General features: G+C 34.8%; 3 protein-coding genes across 7 annotated transcripts; all 3 read left to right on the plus strand.

The window, feature by feature from the left end:
• Window positions 1–4,141: 4,141 nt before the first annotated feature.
• Window positions 4,142–8,405, plus strand: LOC108342063 (glucan endo-1,3-beta-glucosidase 9). The gene is made up of 2 exons (XM_017579768.2): window positions 4,142–4,664; window positions 7,153–8,405. Exons 1-2 carry the CDS (start codon window positions 4,318–4,320, stop codon window positions 8,258–8,260), a joined length of 1,455 nt encoding a protein of 484 aa, XP_017435257.1. The 5' UTR covers window positions 4,142–4,317; the 3' UTR covers window positions 8,261–8,405.
• Window positions 8,406–9,234: 829 nt separating this feature from the next.
• LOC108343209 (transcription initiation factor TFIID subunit 15b) lies at window positions 9,235–13,359 on the plus strand. 4 transcript variants are annotated; one of them, XR_008249888.1, is made up of 8 exons: window positions 9,235–9,705; window positions 9,791–9,914; window positions 10,049–10,808; window positions 11,094–11,244; window positions 11,406–11,487; window positions 11,715–11,919; window positions 12,038–12,074; window positions 13,162–13,359. XR_008249888.1 is itself a non-coding variant. In XM_017581329.2 (6 exons), exons 1-6 carry the CDS (start codon window positions 9,237–9,239, stop codon window positions 11,824–11,826), a joined length of 1,698 nt encoding a protein of 565 aa, XP_017436818.2. In that variant the 5' UTR covers window positions 9,235–9,236; the 3' UTR covers window positions 11,827–13,359. The 4 variants fall into 4 exon arrangements, 1 of the variants encoding a protein (XP_017436818.2); XR_008249887.1 differs by having other exon boundaries at window positions 11,715–12,074; XR_008249886.1 differs by having other exon boundaries at window positions 12,038–13,359.
• Window positions 13,360–13,456: 97 nt separating this feature from the next.
• On the plus strand, window positions 13,457–17,953 carry LOC108323715 (protein DOUBLE-STRAND BREAK FORMATION). Of its 2 annotated transcripts, XM_017556288.2 has the most exons (5): window positions 13,457–15,445; window positions 15,515–15,722; window positions 15,952–16,095; window positions 16,432–16,576; window positions 17,525–17,953. In XM_017556288.2, the coding sequence occupies exons 1-5, from the start codon at window positions 15,390–15,392 to the stop codon at window positions 17,725–17,727; spliced, it is 756 nt and encodes a 251-aa protein (XP_017411777.1). In that variant the 5' UTR covers window positions 13,457–15,389; the 3' UTR covers window positions 17,728–17,953. The 2 variants fall into 2 exon arrangements, with proteins under 2 accessions (XP_017411777.1, XP_052734995.1); XM_052879035.1 differs by having other exon boundaries at window positions 13,457–15,722; window positions 17,525–17,952.
• The last annotated feature ends 1,584 nt before the right edge of the window (window positions 17,954–19,537 follow it).

Here is a 19,537-nt window from a genome sequence, read left to right on the forward strand (position 1 = left end):
TTTTGGCGTCTATTATTTTCGACATTCCACGTCCAATCTAGATCTGACGTCTTATTGGGAGATGTCAATTTTGACGTTGGATCCCCTTCTTAGACGTCAATTGTGATGTCCCCCCTAAATCGACGTCCATTTTTTCTTAAAAAAATATAATTTTTTTACAATATTACCACACCTGAAGTACAGAAAAACGATTCTAGCACATCATAAAACTATATATACTATAAGTTTCAAGCAATGGAGAATGACCACTCAATGCCGCCATCGAGATCCGTCAACTCGTGCAAAAAGCTACATCATAAGCCAAAATTAATTGGTGCAAAAAAAATTTAATTAGTGCAAATGAAATTTAATTGGTGAAACTAAAGTTAATCGGTGCAAAATAAACTAACTTGAAGAAAATCAATCAAACATACCTTGCAACAACAATGATGAAAGCGAACGAAATGAAAACCCAAACGAAAACGCGAAAGAAAGTGAGGCTCGCGTTCCGAGTTTTTTGGGGTTTAAAAGGGCATTTGACGTTAGCCCCCTCCACCACCGACACCTAATTGCTAAAAAAAATCCATTTTGGCGCTACTTTGGGCTATTTTCGCAGCTTATTGACGTCCGAGGAAGGGGATCCGACGTTTAATGTGTATTAGACGTCGACCCCTTCTATGTGCCACGCTTAATGTCTGAAAAAGTGTCCTTTCAAATATGATTTTGTATACGTCAAGTAAGGGGGGACTGACATCTATGTCGTAAAAAAATTAATATTGACGCTTAAAATGAGATATTTTTGGACATTTTTAATGTCTGTGGAGGAGGGAGTCGACGTCTAATTCCAAAAGATTAATATTGGCACTTAAAATGAGATATTTTCAGACATTTTTGATGTCTGGGAAAGGGGGAGCTGCCGTCTAATTCGAATTAGACGTCGGGGGGCTGTAGCCAACGTCTAAAGGCAATGAAATAATGACTTTTCAGTTCTATATGTAGACCATTTGACATCTGATCCTGGGGGAGCTGACGTCTATACCTTATTTGACGTCGGCCCCACTTTTACCGACTCCTATAGTCACATTTTATTTATAAAATTGTCACCGGTCATTTTTTATGTTGGATTTTTTGTTTCGTTAGACCTTAAACGTGTGACATTAAATGCTATTTTTGCACTATCCAAATCTTCACACAAGGTTAGTCCGTCAAACACCTATGGTCAATCTGACCCAAGGCTAAGGACCATATGCTACTCCTCACCAATAACCATCCCACTCTACTTGAGTTCGGATATCTATTGGAGTCAAAAAAATTCTCTCATTTCAAAGCTCCTACCCCAATATATTACACAAAAACATCCATAAGGGTCTTTCCTATGGAACTCCTTTTTACATGCTTAACAATCATATGAGAGAAAAGAACAACAAACTCCTCATAATCATATATCATACATAATCATATAGATAGTCTTGTTTCCAATGCATATATATTATAAATCAATTCATACTTCACAATAAGTATTATAAATTAATCATTCAAACAATCACATATATTAAACACATCTTAAGAAGTACATAAAAACTTAGTTGAAAATTATGATATTTTCGCTCAACCACAAAATATGTTTGCTTAGCTAAGAGTGTGTGCCAACCCATTCACTCAGCCACCATGGCTCGCTTTGCGAATACAGAAACAGTGAGTTTTGCTTGCTCAGCATCTACACTCGCTCAACTGGATATAGTTATGCTAGCTCAGCGGATACACTCGTTCAACGAGACTGCATAATTCTACAGCACTAAAACTATAGAAATTGCATCCTTAAACTTCTAGTGAGCTATTCTAAACACTTTTACCAACTTCTAACACTCCTAGATTTGATTCTAAACTATCATGGACCTAAATTAAATGTGTATAAGCCAACTTAAACTAGTTTTCAAGTGTTTCACAACAATATTTCAACTTAAAACAACTAAAACCTCACCTTAGAGACCAAAATTGAATTTTACAAGTTTTAGTTCATATTTAAGCTACTTAGGGGCCTAAACAAGTCCAAAATGACTCAACTTCAAACCCTAACTTCTCTAATAGGCCATAGACCTACTATTTCTAAAATTCACTACTCTAAACCTCTAAAATACACTTAAAGATCATTCAAAACATAACCAAGTGTCTACTACTCCATTCTAAAACAAAATTTATCAATTCACAACTCAAACAAGTTCCAATTAACCATACAACAGAACCTAACTCATCATTTTTCCACTTAGACCAATATTTCTCAAATTCACCTGTTAAACCCCCTATTTTAAACCAAAATCGACCGGTAAATCATCTTAATACTTCCTTCTCATCATTTCACTCAAATGAACATCACCAACATTCAAAACCACAAAATTTCATAACCAACTCAATTCAAACAAAATCATTATAGTCCAAGAACATCCATTAAAGTATCAAACATCCAAAAGCTAATTACAAACATGCAAAATCACAATTTCTACTAAAATAGATATTCCTATTTCCAACCAAGCCAACAAAATCTATAACCAATCTTAAATCATACCCATTATATAGAAATAAAATCAGCACAAAGTTACTAGCTTCCATTACCTTAAAGAGAACTACTAAGTTCTAAGAACACACCACAATTGCTTCTAGTACAAGGAACTCTAAAATGGTCTGCAAACCACATAATTTAATCCAAATCAACTATTACGACCAATGATCCTAGAAGAACAACAAATAGCTCTAGAATTTCACATGCGATCAGAAATTTGGTTCACATGCGAGAAAGAACCTATATTAGAAAAGGAGTAAAAATGAACTTACTCTTTTTAGAAAACTGATCAAATGAACTAGTAGGTATCACCACCGTGATCTCTTAGACACTTTCTGGTCATCAAGAGATGACTCAGGTGTTAGAAAATTTAGAGAGAATAAAAAGGAAATCTAGAAAAGGAATATAGAGAGATGGTATGTATTTTAAGAAATGAAACGTATTTATGAAATTCTATTTATATTATTAAATTATTTGAATATTAAAATATTCGGTTTGATTATTTTAAAACACATGTCACTTTATAGATTATCACACTTATACTTAAAATTTCAATTTAAATTCAACAATGTTGCTTTAATTTAGTATTTTTATTTTACTTTTATTGTTCTTACATTTCTAAAAATAAATCAAAAATAAACTCTGACCCAATTTACACCAAGTCAAATAAAAAAAACGTTACCACCCATTTAGAAAATGGATTAACCAATATAAATTTTTTGAATAACCCATTCGATAACTCTAAATACTATCAACATTATAGTGTCACGATTTATCATAGGTCAGTCTTAACCATAACTCTCAACTATAATCAAATTATTACAAGCTCACAGCTACTGAATTTTACACGTCAATTAGAATAGGATCTTTCTTCACAAGTTCTTTTAACAATAGAAGGACAAAACTATCTAAGTGTAATAATTCCATTTGTTTTTTTTTACCTTTTCTTATAAAATAATCGTTTTCCTCCTTTCTACGTTTCAGTCTCTGTTCTCAGTTTTTTAACAGAGTTAAAAGGAAACTGATAAATAAAGATTAAAATATAAAAAAAAAGTTGTGTAAAGGCTAGAAGTATATAAAAAATAATAATATAGTAACTAGAAAAATTACGCAGATATAGAAACTATATAATAAATTGAACCTTTAAATGTATAGTGGATCTTAATGAGCCTCGCCCACCATCAGCTATTATCCCAACACAGATTTTTTATTTTTCCTTCTTTTTACACACCCCAATACAGATGAATAAAGACACAAAATCAGACAAAATAGTAATATAAACTAATAAAAACAACAACAAAAGCATGAGCATATCTGTTCCGATGTCCTGTACTTTCATACCATAATGAATAACCATGGGTCTCAGACTAGTCCACACCACTGACACCACATATTAAACAAAGAAAAATGTTTTTTCTCCTACGTTTGATAATCACTTTTAAAAGTATTTTAGTCTTTAAAAAAATAACTTTTATATTTCTAAAAAGATAGAATTGAAAAATAAATAATAAATATAAAATATGTATAAAAAATTGTTAGATATTAAATAATAGTGTCCTTAAATAAATAACTGCTGCCTTTCCCCACTTCACTCAGCACCTACTCTCACCAATCACCATTCATATTTCATACCCAGATACTAGTCCCTAATATCTTTTAAACTAAACCAAAAAAATTGAACTAAACATCAAACCAAGAGTTTGAAAGTTGAAACCCCCCACGAAAGTTGCCACTCACAGTGACCAAGATTGCATTTTTACTCCTATTCCAGACCCACCCAAATGCCTCCCATTTCTTGCCTCCTTCTACTCACCTTCCTCATCACCACTTCCACCTTGGGCTGTGTGGTTGGAGCTGTTGGGGTGAACTGGGGCACCATGGCTTCTCACCCCCTTCCACCCGTCAAGGTGGTGAAGCTCTTGAAGTCCAACAACATCAATAAAGTTAAGCTCTTTGATGCCAACTCTGATGTTCTTCAGTCTCTTTCTGGTTCCAACATTGCTGTTACTGTGGGCATTCCCAACGCTATGCTAAGAAGCTTGAACTCTTCCAAGAAAGCGGCGGATAGTTGGGTCCATGATAACGTTACCCGCTACATGCCTAATGGGGGCAGTGTAACTCGAATTGAGTGAGTCAAATTATTTCTTGGGTTCTTTTTGTTGCCCTTTTCGTACTGGTGCTTTGTTGTGTTTTTCTTCTTATTTTTGTTTTATATTTTTCATTTTGTTAAGTAATTTAATTCTAAATGCTCTGTACTTTTTAATTGATTGATGATCATGGACATTCTAAAGGGGAGGTTTCGATTCCGTGTTTGTTATTGTGCCGATTTGATAGGTTCAGTGGTAAATTTTATACTAGGAGAAATAAATAAAGGAGGCAGTTTGTAACCTTGTAAAATAGACTATTATATATAGTCTGTGTTTAGGCTGTTGTTAGTTAGTTTTTGGAGTTTAGGAGGAGAAGGGTTGGGAGAGTTAAGGTCCTCTGAAACATGTGTTTTGAGACATCTTGTGTTGTATCCCTGCCACATTGGCAGAACAGCTGAGTTCATAATAAAAGCATCCAAGAACCTGTCTTGGATCTTTCTGTATCTGCTGGGTGTCCTATCACCGTTGATGAGACATTCTGAAGAGTGAAATAACATCAGTGTCTGGATAAGATAGGTTTTTATATTATAGAACGATTCCACAGGTGTCATGCTGCATGTTTTTATTTATAAACATACGAGGATTGTTATAGGCTCATAGCATAGAGGAAATGGAAATAAGTAACTACAGAATGCAAGAATCTGTACTTGGACCATTGGGACTGTATACCAGGAGGAAATCAGGATAATACCAATTTTCTTGAATTTACTGCTTTTGTTAATGCCAATTTTTTGGTTCACTATATATTTGACCTTCACTTCCTGATATATTTCCACTTCAAGTATACTCGGATCCTAGAAGCAAATTGTCAAAGTTGTCTTGGTAGGTAGTCCATTCAAGCAAATAATAACAGGTGAATAACTATGATGTGTTGCACTGCTTTGTTTATGCAGAAGACAGTGCAGCAGTTAGTGTTGTGCACAAAAAAATTGCATGTTATTTTAACCTCAGAGGATACTCCCTGAGTGTGGGATTTTGACAATAGCGCTTGTTTGGTAGAGGGAGAGAAGTAGGTGGGTAAAAAAGAAAAAAAAGGGAAATAGGTAAGAAATGGAGTATGTTTGAATTAAGAGAAATAAAGTGCAAACAAAATTGTATGATTGTTGGTTTGAGAGAAAAGAAAAAAAGAGAAATATGTTTTGAATAAAAATACCTTGTTACTCTTCCAACAATGCCTATTTTTTTCAAAACAATAGTAATATTTTTTTTCTTTTTAAAAATTAACACAGATCGTACTTCTAACATAACGCTTGCACATAGTTGATTATGCTTGCAAATATAATCTGTCATGTTTGATAACACAACAGATTATGCTTATGGTTGTAGGCATAGTCCATTATGCTAATCAATTATGCCAATAAACACAATCAGTTTTCACGCAAGGACATCACTGGATTGAATGTTGGAATAGTCATTTTGCCAGTTGCACAAGTAGCATATGAAAGTAAGATGGTATAATAAATGCACAATCATAATTTTGTCTCATTTCCGTGCATCCGAGAGAGTAATTTATTTTGTGTGGGGTCCACATGTTTTCCAAATTATTTTTTCGTTTCATTTCTTTTCTACCAAATAATGCTCTTTCTCTTCATTTTTTGCGTCATTTCTCATTTAACAACACAGTGCAAGGGTTTGTTTTTTTTGAAAAACATTACTGTTTTCTCAGTATTGCGTGCATGGAGAATGAAAAGCTAGTTTACAAATACAACGGTGCTGCATCCCTGAGAATGCTAATGCTGTAGATATCTAGTTCCTACTATGCCTTAATAATGTACAAATACATTAATTTGAATAAAATTTTAATAAGTACCTATTGAAGAGTAAACAAAATGAAAATAGTTCTTATATGGAAGTTAAATTAACTCATTTATCTCAACTTTTTCTTAAGTTCCCTCACAGAAGTTGAACTGAATCCAATTGTCCTCCATGGTTTTTTGAAACACTTGTTGTAATGGGTTTTGATTTCCAATTGTTCTTCAAGCTTTTAGGCTCTGCTTTGTTTCTGAGAAGGCAATTCAAGATCACCTTCTATTATATACGGCTCTTGCCCTGTAGTTGTAGAAGAAGAATATTCTCCCTTCCATTGGTCACAGTAATATTAGTGGAATGTTTTAGAAGGTAAAATATAATCACATAATAGAATGCTCACCACTTGATAACAGAACCGATGCAGTTAAAAAAAGCCCCATTCTTGTTCTAGGGAACAATGTATTTTATGAAATTCACTTTTGGGGAAGATGGAATAACAATCTTGTCTCATGTTATCTTGGTTAGGATTTAATCAGCTAACAGAAATGGGAACTAGCTACTAAAGAAATTCATCTAGGAGGTATGCTTTAGCAGGAAGGTAGGTAGGGCCACTAAGCTGCAATGTTGGACCTATTTTTTTGAATTGCAACTCAAAGTTCAAATAAAATGAGTTATGCATGTGGTTCCCTCTTCGTATGGCTCTAAATATGACTTTTGCAGATATGTTGCAGTTGGTGATGAGCCTTTTCATAAAAGCTACGGTGAACAATTTCATCCCTTCTTAATTGGAGCTGCTATGAACATTCAAGCAGCTCTAAAGAAAGCAAAATTGGACAGCAAAGTGAAAGTTGTAGTTCCCTGCAGCTTTGACAGTTTTGAGACAGGATTTAACACGTCCTCAGAAGTGCATTTCAGGCCTGATGTCAACAAAACCATGACTGAGCTCCTCATGTTTCTTGGTAAACTAGGATCACCTTTCTTTGTGACCATTTCTCCGTTCATAACCCACCTTGAAACCAAAAACATTTCACTGGATTTTTCCCTCTTCAGAGAAACTGCACGCCCTCATAATTTTAGCCATAAAACATACAAAAACAGCTTTGATTTGAGCTATGATACAGTGGTTACTGCATTATCATCAGCAGGATATCCTAATATGGACATTGTTGTGGCAAAGATTGGCTGGCCAACCGATGGGGCTGCCAATGCAAGCTCAAACCTTGCTGAAACGTTCATTAAACGCCTCATAAACCACCTTCGTAGTAACTTGGGCACCCCACTTAGGCCACATAAGCCCCCTCTTGAAACATACATTTTGAGCCTTCTTGATGAAGATCAAAGGATCATTGCTTCTGGAAACTTTGAAAGGCATTGGGGTTTGTTCACTTTCGATGGCCAAGCAAAGTACCATGTGGATCTTGGCCAAGGTTCAAGCAGCCTAGTGAATGCTCAAAATGTTGAGTATCTCTCTTCCAAGTGGTGTGTTGTGAACAATAATAAAGACCTGTCAAATGCAACTGCCAGTGCTTTAGAAGCTTGTGCAAATGCCGATTGCACTGCACTGTCTCCTGGTGGATCTTGCTTCAATATCAGTTGGCCTAGTAACATATCATATGCTTTTAATAGTTACTATCAGCAGCATGATCAGAGAGCTGAAAGCTGTGACTTTGCAGGTCTAGGTTTGATCACAACTGTTGATCCATCCATGGATCATTGCAGGTTTCCTATTGAGATTCGCATCTCTCATGCAGAATTTCACAGGCTGTGTAATTTCCAGTGGTTGATTTTTCTTCTTACAACCCTCTTGGCTGCAGCTTTTGCTGTTTGACATGGGTAAAAAAGAGGATCATTTTTGCATCCCTGCCTGCTGTAATTTTGTTGCAGATGTATATTGTTGAATCGAAAATGGTTAGCACATTTTATTTAATTTACACATGCAGGTCAAATCTGAAGGATGCCACTTTTCTCTTTTACTCATTGCATACATTTCTTCTGATTAATCAATTTCATGTAGCTGATATGAGATTACCGTGCCAGAAAGTGAGTGAAAGAATTATCACAAATCTTCATGATTTACAATGCATATGCAATTATGTTCTAACGCATATAAAACTTGGAAGCAGCAGGGACAAGGTGTCCATGATCACTATGCATAAAGGTGGGAGATGTTGTTGATTCAATTCTTCCCATTAATAAGAAAATCTAACAACACATAATCTGGGGAAGTGTTTGATCTTATGTTACAAGATAGAATTAATAAGAAGCTTGACTAGGAAGGGATGACTTAATGTTGACTTTAAATTGAATTGATTTTAAAATGGTGTTATTCGTGTATGGTTGTTTTTATTTTAAAGGCAGCTGATATTGGAATTTTGTGAGATTGATATTTCAAATAAAAAATCGTAATAGATCTAGAATAAATTCTTTTATGTTAAAAAATATTTAAATAACTTTAAACAATATTTTAACGTGATTTATGAAAATCTAACATGAAAGCAAGCACGTTGGCTTTTGGAAAATTCTCTTCACTCCTTGTTAGGTTTAATTCTCATATTAACGAATATAATTAGTATTTTAAGTTCCAAAAAAATATTATGTACTTTCCTAACGTATTCTTTATCTTTCTAATTAATTTATTTTTACTACACAATACATTATTTAACGATTGTCATAATCTTAAAAATACAAAGGATAATTTTAAAAAATATGTATACTGTTTATTAGTTTTGCAAAAAGAAAAAAAAATTAAAATACTTTATTTTCCTAAATGGTCTTGTAAATAATTGTTAAGATAACGTGGGCCGATGCCTTGTGAAAGAGGTTTAAGGCCTTCAGTGCTTGGCCCATTTGATTTCACAGTGCTTTCTTTACATCACTTCACAAACTCGTTGCCAAAAATCTCACTGATTTTTCGTCTTTCGCGGTCCCAACGAACCCTAGATCGGATCATGTCTGGAGCATACGGTCAAGACGGCGGCGGCTCTGCGCCACCGTCATATGGAGCCAGCGGCGGATACGGTTCCGGTGGTGGTAGTTATGGAGGGGGAACCTATGGAGGGGGCGGTGCCAGTGGAGGATATGGTGGTACGGATGGCGGTGGAGGTTACGGAGCGAAAAGCAGCGGAAACGACGGCGGATACGGTGGTAACGATGGCGGGGGTTATGGAGGAAGGAGCGGCTACGGTGGAAACGATGGCGGAGGCTATGGAGGAAGAGGCGGTGGTCAAGGTGGCCGGGGAGGTGGAGGGTTCGGTGGTGGATATGGCGGTCGAGGTTTGCTTTTGCTGCTTTTTATATCGTTCTAACTGTGAATTTATTTTTGCCCTGTCGTGTTCATATGTGATGCGAAATTCTGCAGGTGGAGGTGGCGGTGGCGGTGGTGGATATCAAGGCGGTGATCGCGGGGGTCGTGGCGGCGGTCGCGGCGGAGGCGGCCGTGGCGGTAGCGGCAGAGATGGAGACTGGCGTTGCCCTAACCAAAGGTATTTGGTTTCTTACTGTTTAAATTTTGCTCTTGAAACCGATTCTCTTTTTAAATTAGATATAAAACTGTGAGAATTGACTGCTTTTGATTTCTTTGTTTGGTCATTTGATTCGGAATTGCTATTATGTGTAGTTGTGGGAATTTGAACTTTGCGAGAAGGGTTGAATGTAACAAATGCGGTGCTCCTTGTCCTAATCCGAATAGTTCCAATGAACGAGGTGGAAGTGGTGGCGGTGGGGGTGGCTTTAGTAGAGGCGGAGGTGGCGGTGGGGGATATGGTAACACTCGAGGGGGAAGATCGGGGAATTATGATGGAGGGAGAGGTAATGACTATAACAGTGGAGGGGGTCGATCTGGTAACTATGATGGTGGAAGGGGTAATGACTATAATAGTGGAAGGGGTGGTAGTAATGATGGTAGAGGTGGTTCATATAGAGGTAATCAAGGTAGAGAAGATGGTAGCTACGGTCAAGTTCCCGCTCCTAATGCCCAATCTTATGGTGGTGCTGGTGGAAGCTTCCCACCCTCTTACAATTCTTATGGTGGGAATGCAAGTTATGGAACTGATGCAGTTCCTCCACCTTCGAGTTATACTGGCGGACCTAATTCCTATCCTCCATCATATGGGGGTAATGTCGGTGGTTATGGGGGAGATAATCAAGGGAATGGGCGGAGTGGTGGTAGATCTGGGCCTCCGTCTGGGTATGACAATAGTCATGGTGCTGGTAATCGAGGTGGATTTGGTGGGTCTTCTGCCGAGCCCCCAGCTGCAGTGAAGCAGTGTGATGATAATTGTGATGACAGCTGCGACAACTCTAGAATATACATCTCAAACCTTCCACCAGATGTGTCAATTGAAGAATTGAGGGAACTTTTTGGAGGCATTGGACAAGTAATATTATGATCTTTTTACTTTAGAGTTTTTCACAAGCTTTAGCTTTGATGAGTCATATTGCGAGTTTTGGTTGATGAATCTTATATATAATTAAATGGAATGCCACTTTCAGTGTAGACTCGTGTCTTTTTGATGCGTAAGCATATTGTTGAGTTATATTAGCAATAATGTTTTATACAAGAAATATTTCCTATCTTGTGGGAAATAAGATTATTTTTCCTTACTATTCCTTGAAAGAGGCTTAATGTGTCAGTAATTTTGTTGCATGTTTTAACTATATAGGTTGGAAGGATAAAGCAGAAGAGGGGCTACAAGGATCAGTGGCCTTGGAACATTAAGATTTACACAGATGAGAATGGAAATAACAAGGGAGATGCTTGTCTTGCTTATGAAGACCCTTCTGCAGCACATTCAGCTGGCGGTTTTTACAATAGTACTTAATTGAACAATTTCTTCATTTTTATCTTTACGTCTAGCTTATATATATATATATATATATATATATATATATATATGAACATATATATATGAACACACACAGGCACACGGTGTTTCACGTGTAAACATACACTAATAATGAATATTTCATTTCAGATTATGATTTGAGGGGTTACAAAATCAGTGTTGCAATGGCAGAAAAATCTGCTCCAAGAGCTGCACCTGCTTATAACCAAGGGTATGCATCACAGACTGAACTATTTTGGACTTCTATAAGAGTATTTGTCAATTATTTGCTATGTAAATTGTTTGGTTGATAAATTATTTTGGGAACTGTTCTGTAAATTTAGCAATTATGTGCTATTTATATTTTATTACACAACTGATCACTGTGTTTGTTTCTTTTTTCAAAAATTTATTTTTCTTCTGAAACTGAATATTCTGTAATTAATTGTTGTTCTATAGGGGCAATAGGGGTGGCTATGGTGGAGATAGACGCCGAGACAACTATAGAGATGGAGGTGGCTCTGGGCCTGATAGGCGTGATCATTATGGAAATCGTTCTCGTCCGTACTAGGAGCTTGGACATTGAACGTTTTATGTACTATGAATTGTGGGCTGAGGGTTTAATTATTTCAGTTGGCTGGTTTCTTGAACTGGAAGCAAAGAGGTAGGTTGTTCACTTACTTTGAGCAATACCTCTTCCGCTCCTTTTTTGTTTCAATTGTCTAGATGGTGGGTTTTGAATTTAGCCAGGGATTAATTTAATCATGTGAATGTTTTTATAGAGGCAAGTGGATAGTCTCCCAATTGCTTGCTGCTAAGGTAGGTGTTGAATATTTCAGGTGAGTGCAGCTTTCACGTAAAAATGTGCCTAATACTTGCTTGGAAATTCCTTGTGTCATAATGTGGATAAATGCTTGCAGTTCTGGCTCATCCCATGTGGCATCTGTGGTACAAGCGGGTGTTGGCATTAATTAATAGAATGTTTTTATGTTAGTCATTGTTCCATAAATCAATAAATCTTAATTACAATGTTTCAAGTTTCAAGTAAAATTGGTTGTTTGTAAGGAATGAATTAAATTGTGCTGACATTTTACTTTAAATTGAAGCCTTTTGTAATCAAATCTATCATGAGTTATTCTATCGTAGTCTGTTTGATCTTGAGGCTTTATGAAGTCTTGTATTTTTCGTTGTTTACATGCAACTTTTCAGGAGTTTTTATTTAACTGTTTTAATTGACATCCAAGCAACTCAAGGTAAAGCCAAGCCTTTGAAGCTACTATTTAACATCTGAAAAGAATTCAATTTACTCTAAACTGTTTTCATTTTAAGTGTTGAAAAACCACACTTTTGATGAAATTTTTCAATGTGTAGAGTTGCAAAGCTGTTGCATTTTCTATGGATATAGCCGATCAAGTTTTTCAATCTAGGTTTTTTAAATATTTTTTGGAGATTAACTAGGTGAAATAGTTCCATATATTCTTATATGATTAAGTAGATCATGAACTTGTATTAATAGCATATAGATGTGAAAATGGACTCTTGCATATACTTTGTCTGATGTAAATAATGCAGAAGCCATTCGTGTTTAGTCTTGAATCCTGTTTAGCTATCTTATGGTTTGCATTCTTATTTTATATTTTTTGCTTTTGCACTGGTTTTGTCCGTTTGTAACTGTAATTTACCGAATAGCCAATAGGGAAGTCAAGTATCTTTTGGACTTCATTATACGGCATGTGTTGCTTTTGGCAAGCTAACTATTGGAGTCCGCACTTCACAGTTGCATTCCTCTGCCACTTATTCTCTGCAATTCAAGTTTGTTTCTACTTTTACCTGATAAAATTAGTACAGTTTTAATGTTCACACATCTATATCCGGTGGCTTTTGCATATTTGGTACTTGCGAGCAGAACTTTCTTCCCTGGGCTATTGTGGGTGACAAGTGTCGTTGCTTCTAAACCGTGCTTGTTCATTTAGTTCCTTACCAACGGATGCTATATAATTCAAATGTACTTTGACCCCTAGTGTAGATTGTGGCCTGTTTGATTTGTCGGTTGTGAACATTTGTTTCACCAGTTATTAGAATACCCCTTCCTTTCTGACTGTTATTCCGAATTTTGGGTTCTCTGTTTTTGAAGGGATCATCGGCGTTGTAATATTTTTCAGATAATTTGGTCGATATAACGGTCTTTATCAAAACCTGGAATTGGACGGCATGTTTTTATTTTAACTAAAATATAGTCATTTGCGTACTGCATTTGCGGGAGGATCGGTTTTTAAATGAATGCATTCGTATGACAGCACTTGGTTATGGATATGTTAAGGCCGGTTCCGTAGTAAGACTTTCGAGCTGTTGTCAGATAAACGATGCAGGTGGTGAAGTCCCATTTTTGTTAATGGTGCATAATTTTAATGTTTTGAATAATATGGGGTGCATAGAAATTAAAATAAATTGTGTTACTTACTGAGGAGATAATAATTCACCAGAAATTGTGAAATGCTGGCATGGTTTACCGAACAAAACAGTGCTAGAATGTCTACTATAGAAGTCAATTTTGTTTAGAAACGTTATAGGTTGAATTAGCAAAATCCACTCAAACTGTTGTGTCGAAATTAAACGCAAAAGTTCGATAATCAACTTTATTTTGTTATCCCAAATAGATCTGAATTCGTTTGTGTTGAAAAACTAACCTCTGCATACGGGAGCAAAGTAACTTATTTTAAATTCTAAATGAAAGTAGTGAAGGATGCCAGAATAAGTAGAGAAAAGGAGCTTACAAAAGGAATTATTTAGAATAAATTCGCATGAAGGGATGCACGATCTTAATGTTACCCCAACCCAAGGCATAGTATTAGTATTACGAATTTACAAATAGGGACACACAATTCCTAGATAGGTTTCAACAAACATCAATATTTCACATTCTTAACCTTTAAACAAATAAATGATTAAATTCATCTTATATGTATTGAATGATTTATCATCATCTCCTCCGATCCCCGTCGCGATGTATATGCTATAAACCTACTAAATTTTACAAACTTCCATAACCATGACCTATGGTTTTAGTCTAAATTAGTGAAAAATGTACTTTAAAAATTAAAATATTAAATTGGAGTAAGAGACCAACTTATCGTCATCATTGCGTCCTACATCAAGTCAATAACTTTAAGCCTCTGTTCGCATGAACCAATTTAATGTTCATGCGAATTAGAGAACGATTATTTGAAAACGTTGAGCTGTTCGTTTGAGAGGATTACGAGGGATAAGCGAAGATGAATTTGCAGGATTCATGCACTTTTGGTCACCCGCGTATGGAAGGAGATTTGCGCGGATTGTGAGCGAAATGTCCTGTGTGTCCTTGACCTATTTCTTAAAAAGTGGTAGGCGTAATCGGTTACAGGCATTGGGTATATGGTTACAGTGGTGTGAAGGATTGTGTGCACTTGTGTAATAGGTTACGTGAAAGTGGTAATCGGTTACATACGCCATGAAATTGGTTTTTTGGTTACGGGGAGGGGTATTGGGTTTTTTGGTTACCTATTACTACATTATAAATTTTATAATTTATAAATATTTATTTTAAAAATTCTTTATATTTTTTTGTCTCTTTATAAACATTTTTATAATTAAATATAACATTAATAAATAACATTTTATATTATATTTATAACTAGGGGCATTTTGGTAATCTTTCATTTTTAACAATTAAACTATTTTTTTAAATCTATCACATCAATCAAATCCTACACTAATTCTTACAAACTTTACTTCCAAATCCACTCTCAATTACTCACAAATCCACTCAAAAAAATAACTACAAAATTACCCTCAAATCCACCCAAATCATCTCCCCCAAATCATCTCTCCCAATTAACCCCAAAAGAACAAAGCCTAAAGGAGCTAGTTACACAAATACAATAACAAATGTTCTCTAAAATAAATTGTATGAATTTCAGTCTTTATTGAACAAATTATACTCTGAATTTTATTTTTGAATAAATTTTAATGGTAAAAAGGTGTGTTTGTCACACTCCATTTTTTTTATACTCAAACCTATACCGTTTTAAAATTTCAAAGTTGAATCTAGTTCGAAAGACGTTGCCTTGACCGCCAAATATCCCTACCTCCCGCGCAATGTCACATTCTGACGAGCAGCTCTCCTTTCTTCGCTCTCTAATCCATGGCAGAAGGTTCTCTTTCTCTTGCTCTCTGTCTGTGTATCTGTCCAGTCATCTAACATTTCATTTAACTTTTGGCAGTTTCAGCGATGCAACCATCAGATTTCTCGAATCGCTTTTAGTCTCCAAGGACGTGAAATCATTCATCGAAGTTCGCTCCAGCTTGACGGACTTCCTCAGATCTGAATCTCTCTCCGTTATTCGCTCCATTGCCTCTAAAACCGTCCACGAGAAGCTTCTCGTTCTCGAATTCTTCGTCCGCGCTTTCGCTCTCGTCGGAGATCAACAGGTTCTCTTACCGCTTCTCAGTTTCATAATGTTCTATTAAAAAAAACGCTGTCTCGTTCCATTTCCGTGAATTTTATCTTCTGTAGTTTTCTATTAAATCTCAAAAACATCAAACAACAACAATTAATACTTTCGAAAGACGTGCCGATTTACTTAGTTGCCATGAAACTACTCGCGCTAAGTTTTTTTTTTCTCTCTCTCTCGTGCGTTTTCGATTTCATTTATCCAAGAGTTGTTTGGCATTGAGATACGAGGCTTTAGTAATGCGGGAACTCAAGTCCGCTAGTTGTCGGTGGCTGCAAGTTTTGCCTGAGGAATGGTTAAGATTTGTGGAGGACGCGGTGCGCAACGGTTTCCACGCCGTTGCAGAGAAGGTACGAGTGATACTTATTAGTGATATTTTAAGTGTATATTAGAATCTTCGACATGAGACATGGCTAATGCTTTCTTAAAAACAAAAAATAGTAGAGTTTTGATTGCATGATATAAAATTGTACTTATACATTTGTATTGTTGAACCATGGCTAAGGGTTTGTTGTGTAAGTAATTAGGATTTCATGAAGATGCTTAAACAGATTTAGAATCTATTTGGATAATTTTTTCTTTAATCAATTATGAGTTTGTAGAAGTACATGTGGCAAAGTTTTTCTGAACATAGCGTTCAGAGAATTTAGTTTTGTCGGTGTGCTTAATGTCTGCTTGGCGATTAGGCATGTGAAAATGCTTTGTCGTGCCTTGAGAATAACGATGATCATAAGCCTGGAGGAGACATGGTTTCTAAAAACTTGAAGAGTATTATCAGTGAGATTACAAGACTCAGGAATTGTGCAATGACTTCGGTTTCTTCACGATCTGGTATCTCCTCACTCATCCATTAATTGATTTCATTGAGCGTTCTTATGATTATTAATGTTCTTTTAAACATATGTCCATCCCTTATTTTCAGCTTCTCCTCTTTGGCACAGTTTTTCATTATTTGAACTAAAGATTTTGGTTGCGATAAGTAGCCAAAATTCTCTAGAATTGCGCAGCATATTTGGTTCTCTTCTGTTGTGTTTGGTAAAATGCCCAGGTTTTCTAAGTTATCTTTTATCCCGAGGTTTGCTTTGTGATAGGAGTTTGCACTTTGGTTACCTCGTGTACACTATTGATGATTTGACATCTTACCGTCCCAAGAGCATAGGATATCTCTTGTTCCCAAATTTCTCTCATGTTTTCTATCATTTATTTCTAATACTGTAAATAGGCTGAAGAATGTATTTTGGTTCAAGTTTCTAGACTTTTCGTATTTGGTTAATCTGATGTTACTTACTTTTTTGTTGGGAGAGTTTGAAAGATTTACAACAAAAACAAATCTTTTTATTTATTAATAAAACAATTTTTATTAAAATATATCATCATTTTATTTAAAATTTATTTTTTAAGTTCTTCGAAGTAATTTTTAGATGTTTTTCTTATAAGTCTAAAGTAATTAGTACTAAGAAAAATTTATTCCTTTTTTTCTTAGAGTTATAAAGGAAGGGCTTTACCTGTTTTGTCATTTAACCGGCTCAATTTGTATTCTATTCGTAACTGCAAAATGGTGTTTTATTCCTATTCTTATTTATTTTGCTTGTGAAGACCGAAGAAGAGCCTTATTTATAATGTCATGTCATGCACTTCTTTATATGGGTATATAGGATACTGTATATGTTATTGCCATGGACATTGATATGTAAAGTGGATTTTCATATGCTTTTCCGAATGGATTTTTGCTTTATGGGTAGTCATTTATTCACTGTTAGTGCTGCTTCGTGATATTAGTTCAGGTTCAGACAGCCGAGTACCTAAAAAGGAAAACAACAGAGCAGAAGTCGGACTTACCCAACAAACAAAAACGATGTCTAGCAAGCACTTCTTTCAGAAATGGAATTAAGAGACAGAATATACGGAAGTTACATGAACACCAAAGTCTCCTACTGGTCAGCGAGCATCCAAATTTGAGGTCAAATGATCAATTTGACTGACTTCTTTTCAGTGAACTTATTCAACGCCTAAGCACATAAAGTTTTTTCAATTTCATTCCTTCCATCTGTTTGTTAAATCTTGGTTAGTTTCTGGTGATTTTAGTTTTTACGGGTTGAAAAAGCAAGTCGTTTAACCATATAACAAGGTGGTACTACTATATAAATATATTATCATTTATGGACCCTTTTAATTGGATATCTAAGTTTCTTTAAACAAAAAAAACATTTTTTTTGGTCATCAGTTGAAGCCGATGTTGCAGATTTCGAACTCCCCTTCAAAGGTTTGTGATCGATATTGTAATTTGTTTCGTACTCTCTCCCCACTCTGACAAGTATAGTAACGTCTGTTTGTCTGGTAATATCTACGTGGACTCTCTATACTGCAATTAGCATGTATCCATCTTTAAAAGCTGCAACAATGTTCGATGGATGACCATACTAGAAATTATGACGTTAAACCAGGCGTAGAAATAATCGAGCAATGGTGGGAAAAGGGTTCGGCATAGGCTAATTTTTATACTATAGGAGCCTAGCTTGGGTTATAAACCAAAGGTTTTAAGACTTGATTTATACAATATCAAGTTTAATACTGTTAAAAAAACATTTAAAAGTCTATTTCATAGAAAACTATTAAATAAACTTGAAAATATATAAAATTTATCTTACATGTAGGTCTTTTTTTCAAATAAAATAACTTTTACCAATATCACATGAAACATTATTAGCGTGTAAATGTGAGTAAAAAATCCTGAATAAAAAACATATATTTTGATTTATATTTAAGTGATAAAGGTTTCTATATTTTGTGTTTCAGTTGAATGTAGAGTTAAGTTCTCTTGTCTAATTCTGTTTATGACTATGTTTTTGTATGATGTTTCAGTTCCATGTATATATATATATATATGCATGTAGACGTTTCGGATTCGTTTATATCGATTAGAAATTAAGTAAATATTTTTACCAATAATTTTGGAATATTAAAATTATCAGAAAATGAATTATCATTCAACATAATAAAATATTATAAGACTTAATATCGCGTTATCATTTAATGATGTTGATAAGTAAAAGGATGTATGAGAGAAGGATGTATGAGAGAACCAGTGATGGATGGAAATGTGATAAAGCCAAAATTATAAAAACTTTAGGTACTGAATAAAAAAGATCAATATATTTATTAAAAAAACTTCTTTTCATATAATGGAAAATAAGTAGTTATCATATCACTTTTTAATTATTTAAGTTAAAATATTTATGTAAATAGTTAATAGTCCGCTTAATTGAATAACATAAAGTTCAAATAAAAATAAACTTATGATATCAAGATCAATTAAAAATAAAGTATTTCTAAAACTGCTGGTATAAAAGGTATATATAGAAGGATCATTGTGTCTGTGTCAGCTCTGATCAGGATTCAATTTAGTTTCTTCAGTATTTGTCTATTTAATTTTTTATTGAATTGGTTTGTTTTAGAGTAAAGTAATATTTCAATCATAATCTCATTTTAGGCTAGAGATATAACTAAAGAATTTAATTAACAAATCCAAGTATCAAATCATTTACACCAATAGATTTTAGTATGATAAATGTTAGATGTCAAGTAGTTAAGACTGATCGAACGTCATTTTATAATGGATTGTACCGCAATATTTCTAATGTAAATATATAAGTACTGAAAGAGTTTATACAGAAGTATTCATAAAATTATTCATATAAAATAAATAAATAATCTATACTTTACCATCCTATATAATATCATACACCAATATCTAATTGTTTAATTAGCTTGATTTACTACCATATGCAAAAA

The sequence above is a fragment of the Vigna angularis genome, chromosome 6 (assembly GCF_016808095.1).
Source record: "Vigna angularis cultivar LongXiaoDou No.4 chromosome 6, ASM1680809v1, whole genome shotgun sequence".
Taxonomy (NCBI): domain Eukaryota; kingdom Viridiplantae; phylum Streptophyta; class Magnoliopsida; order Fabales; family Fabaceae; genus Vigna; species Vigna angularis.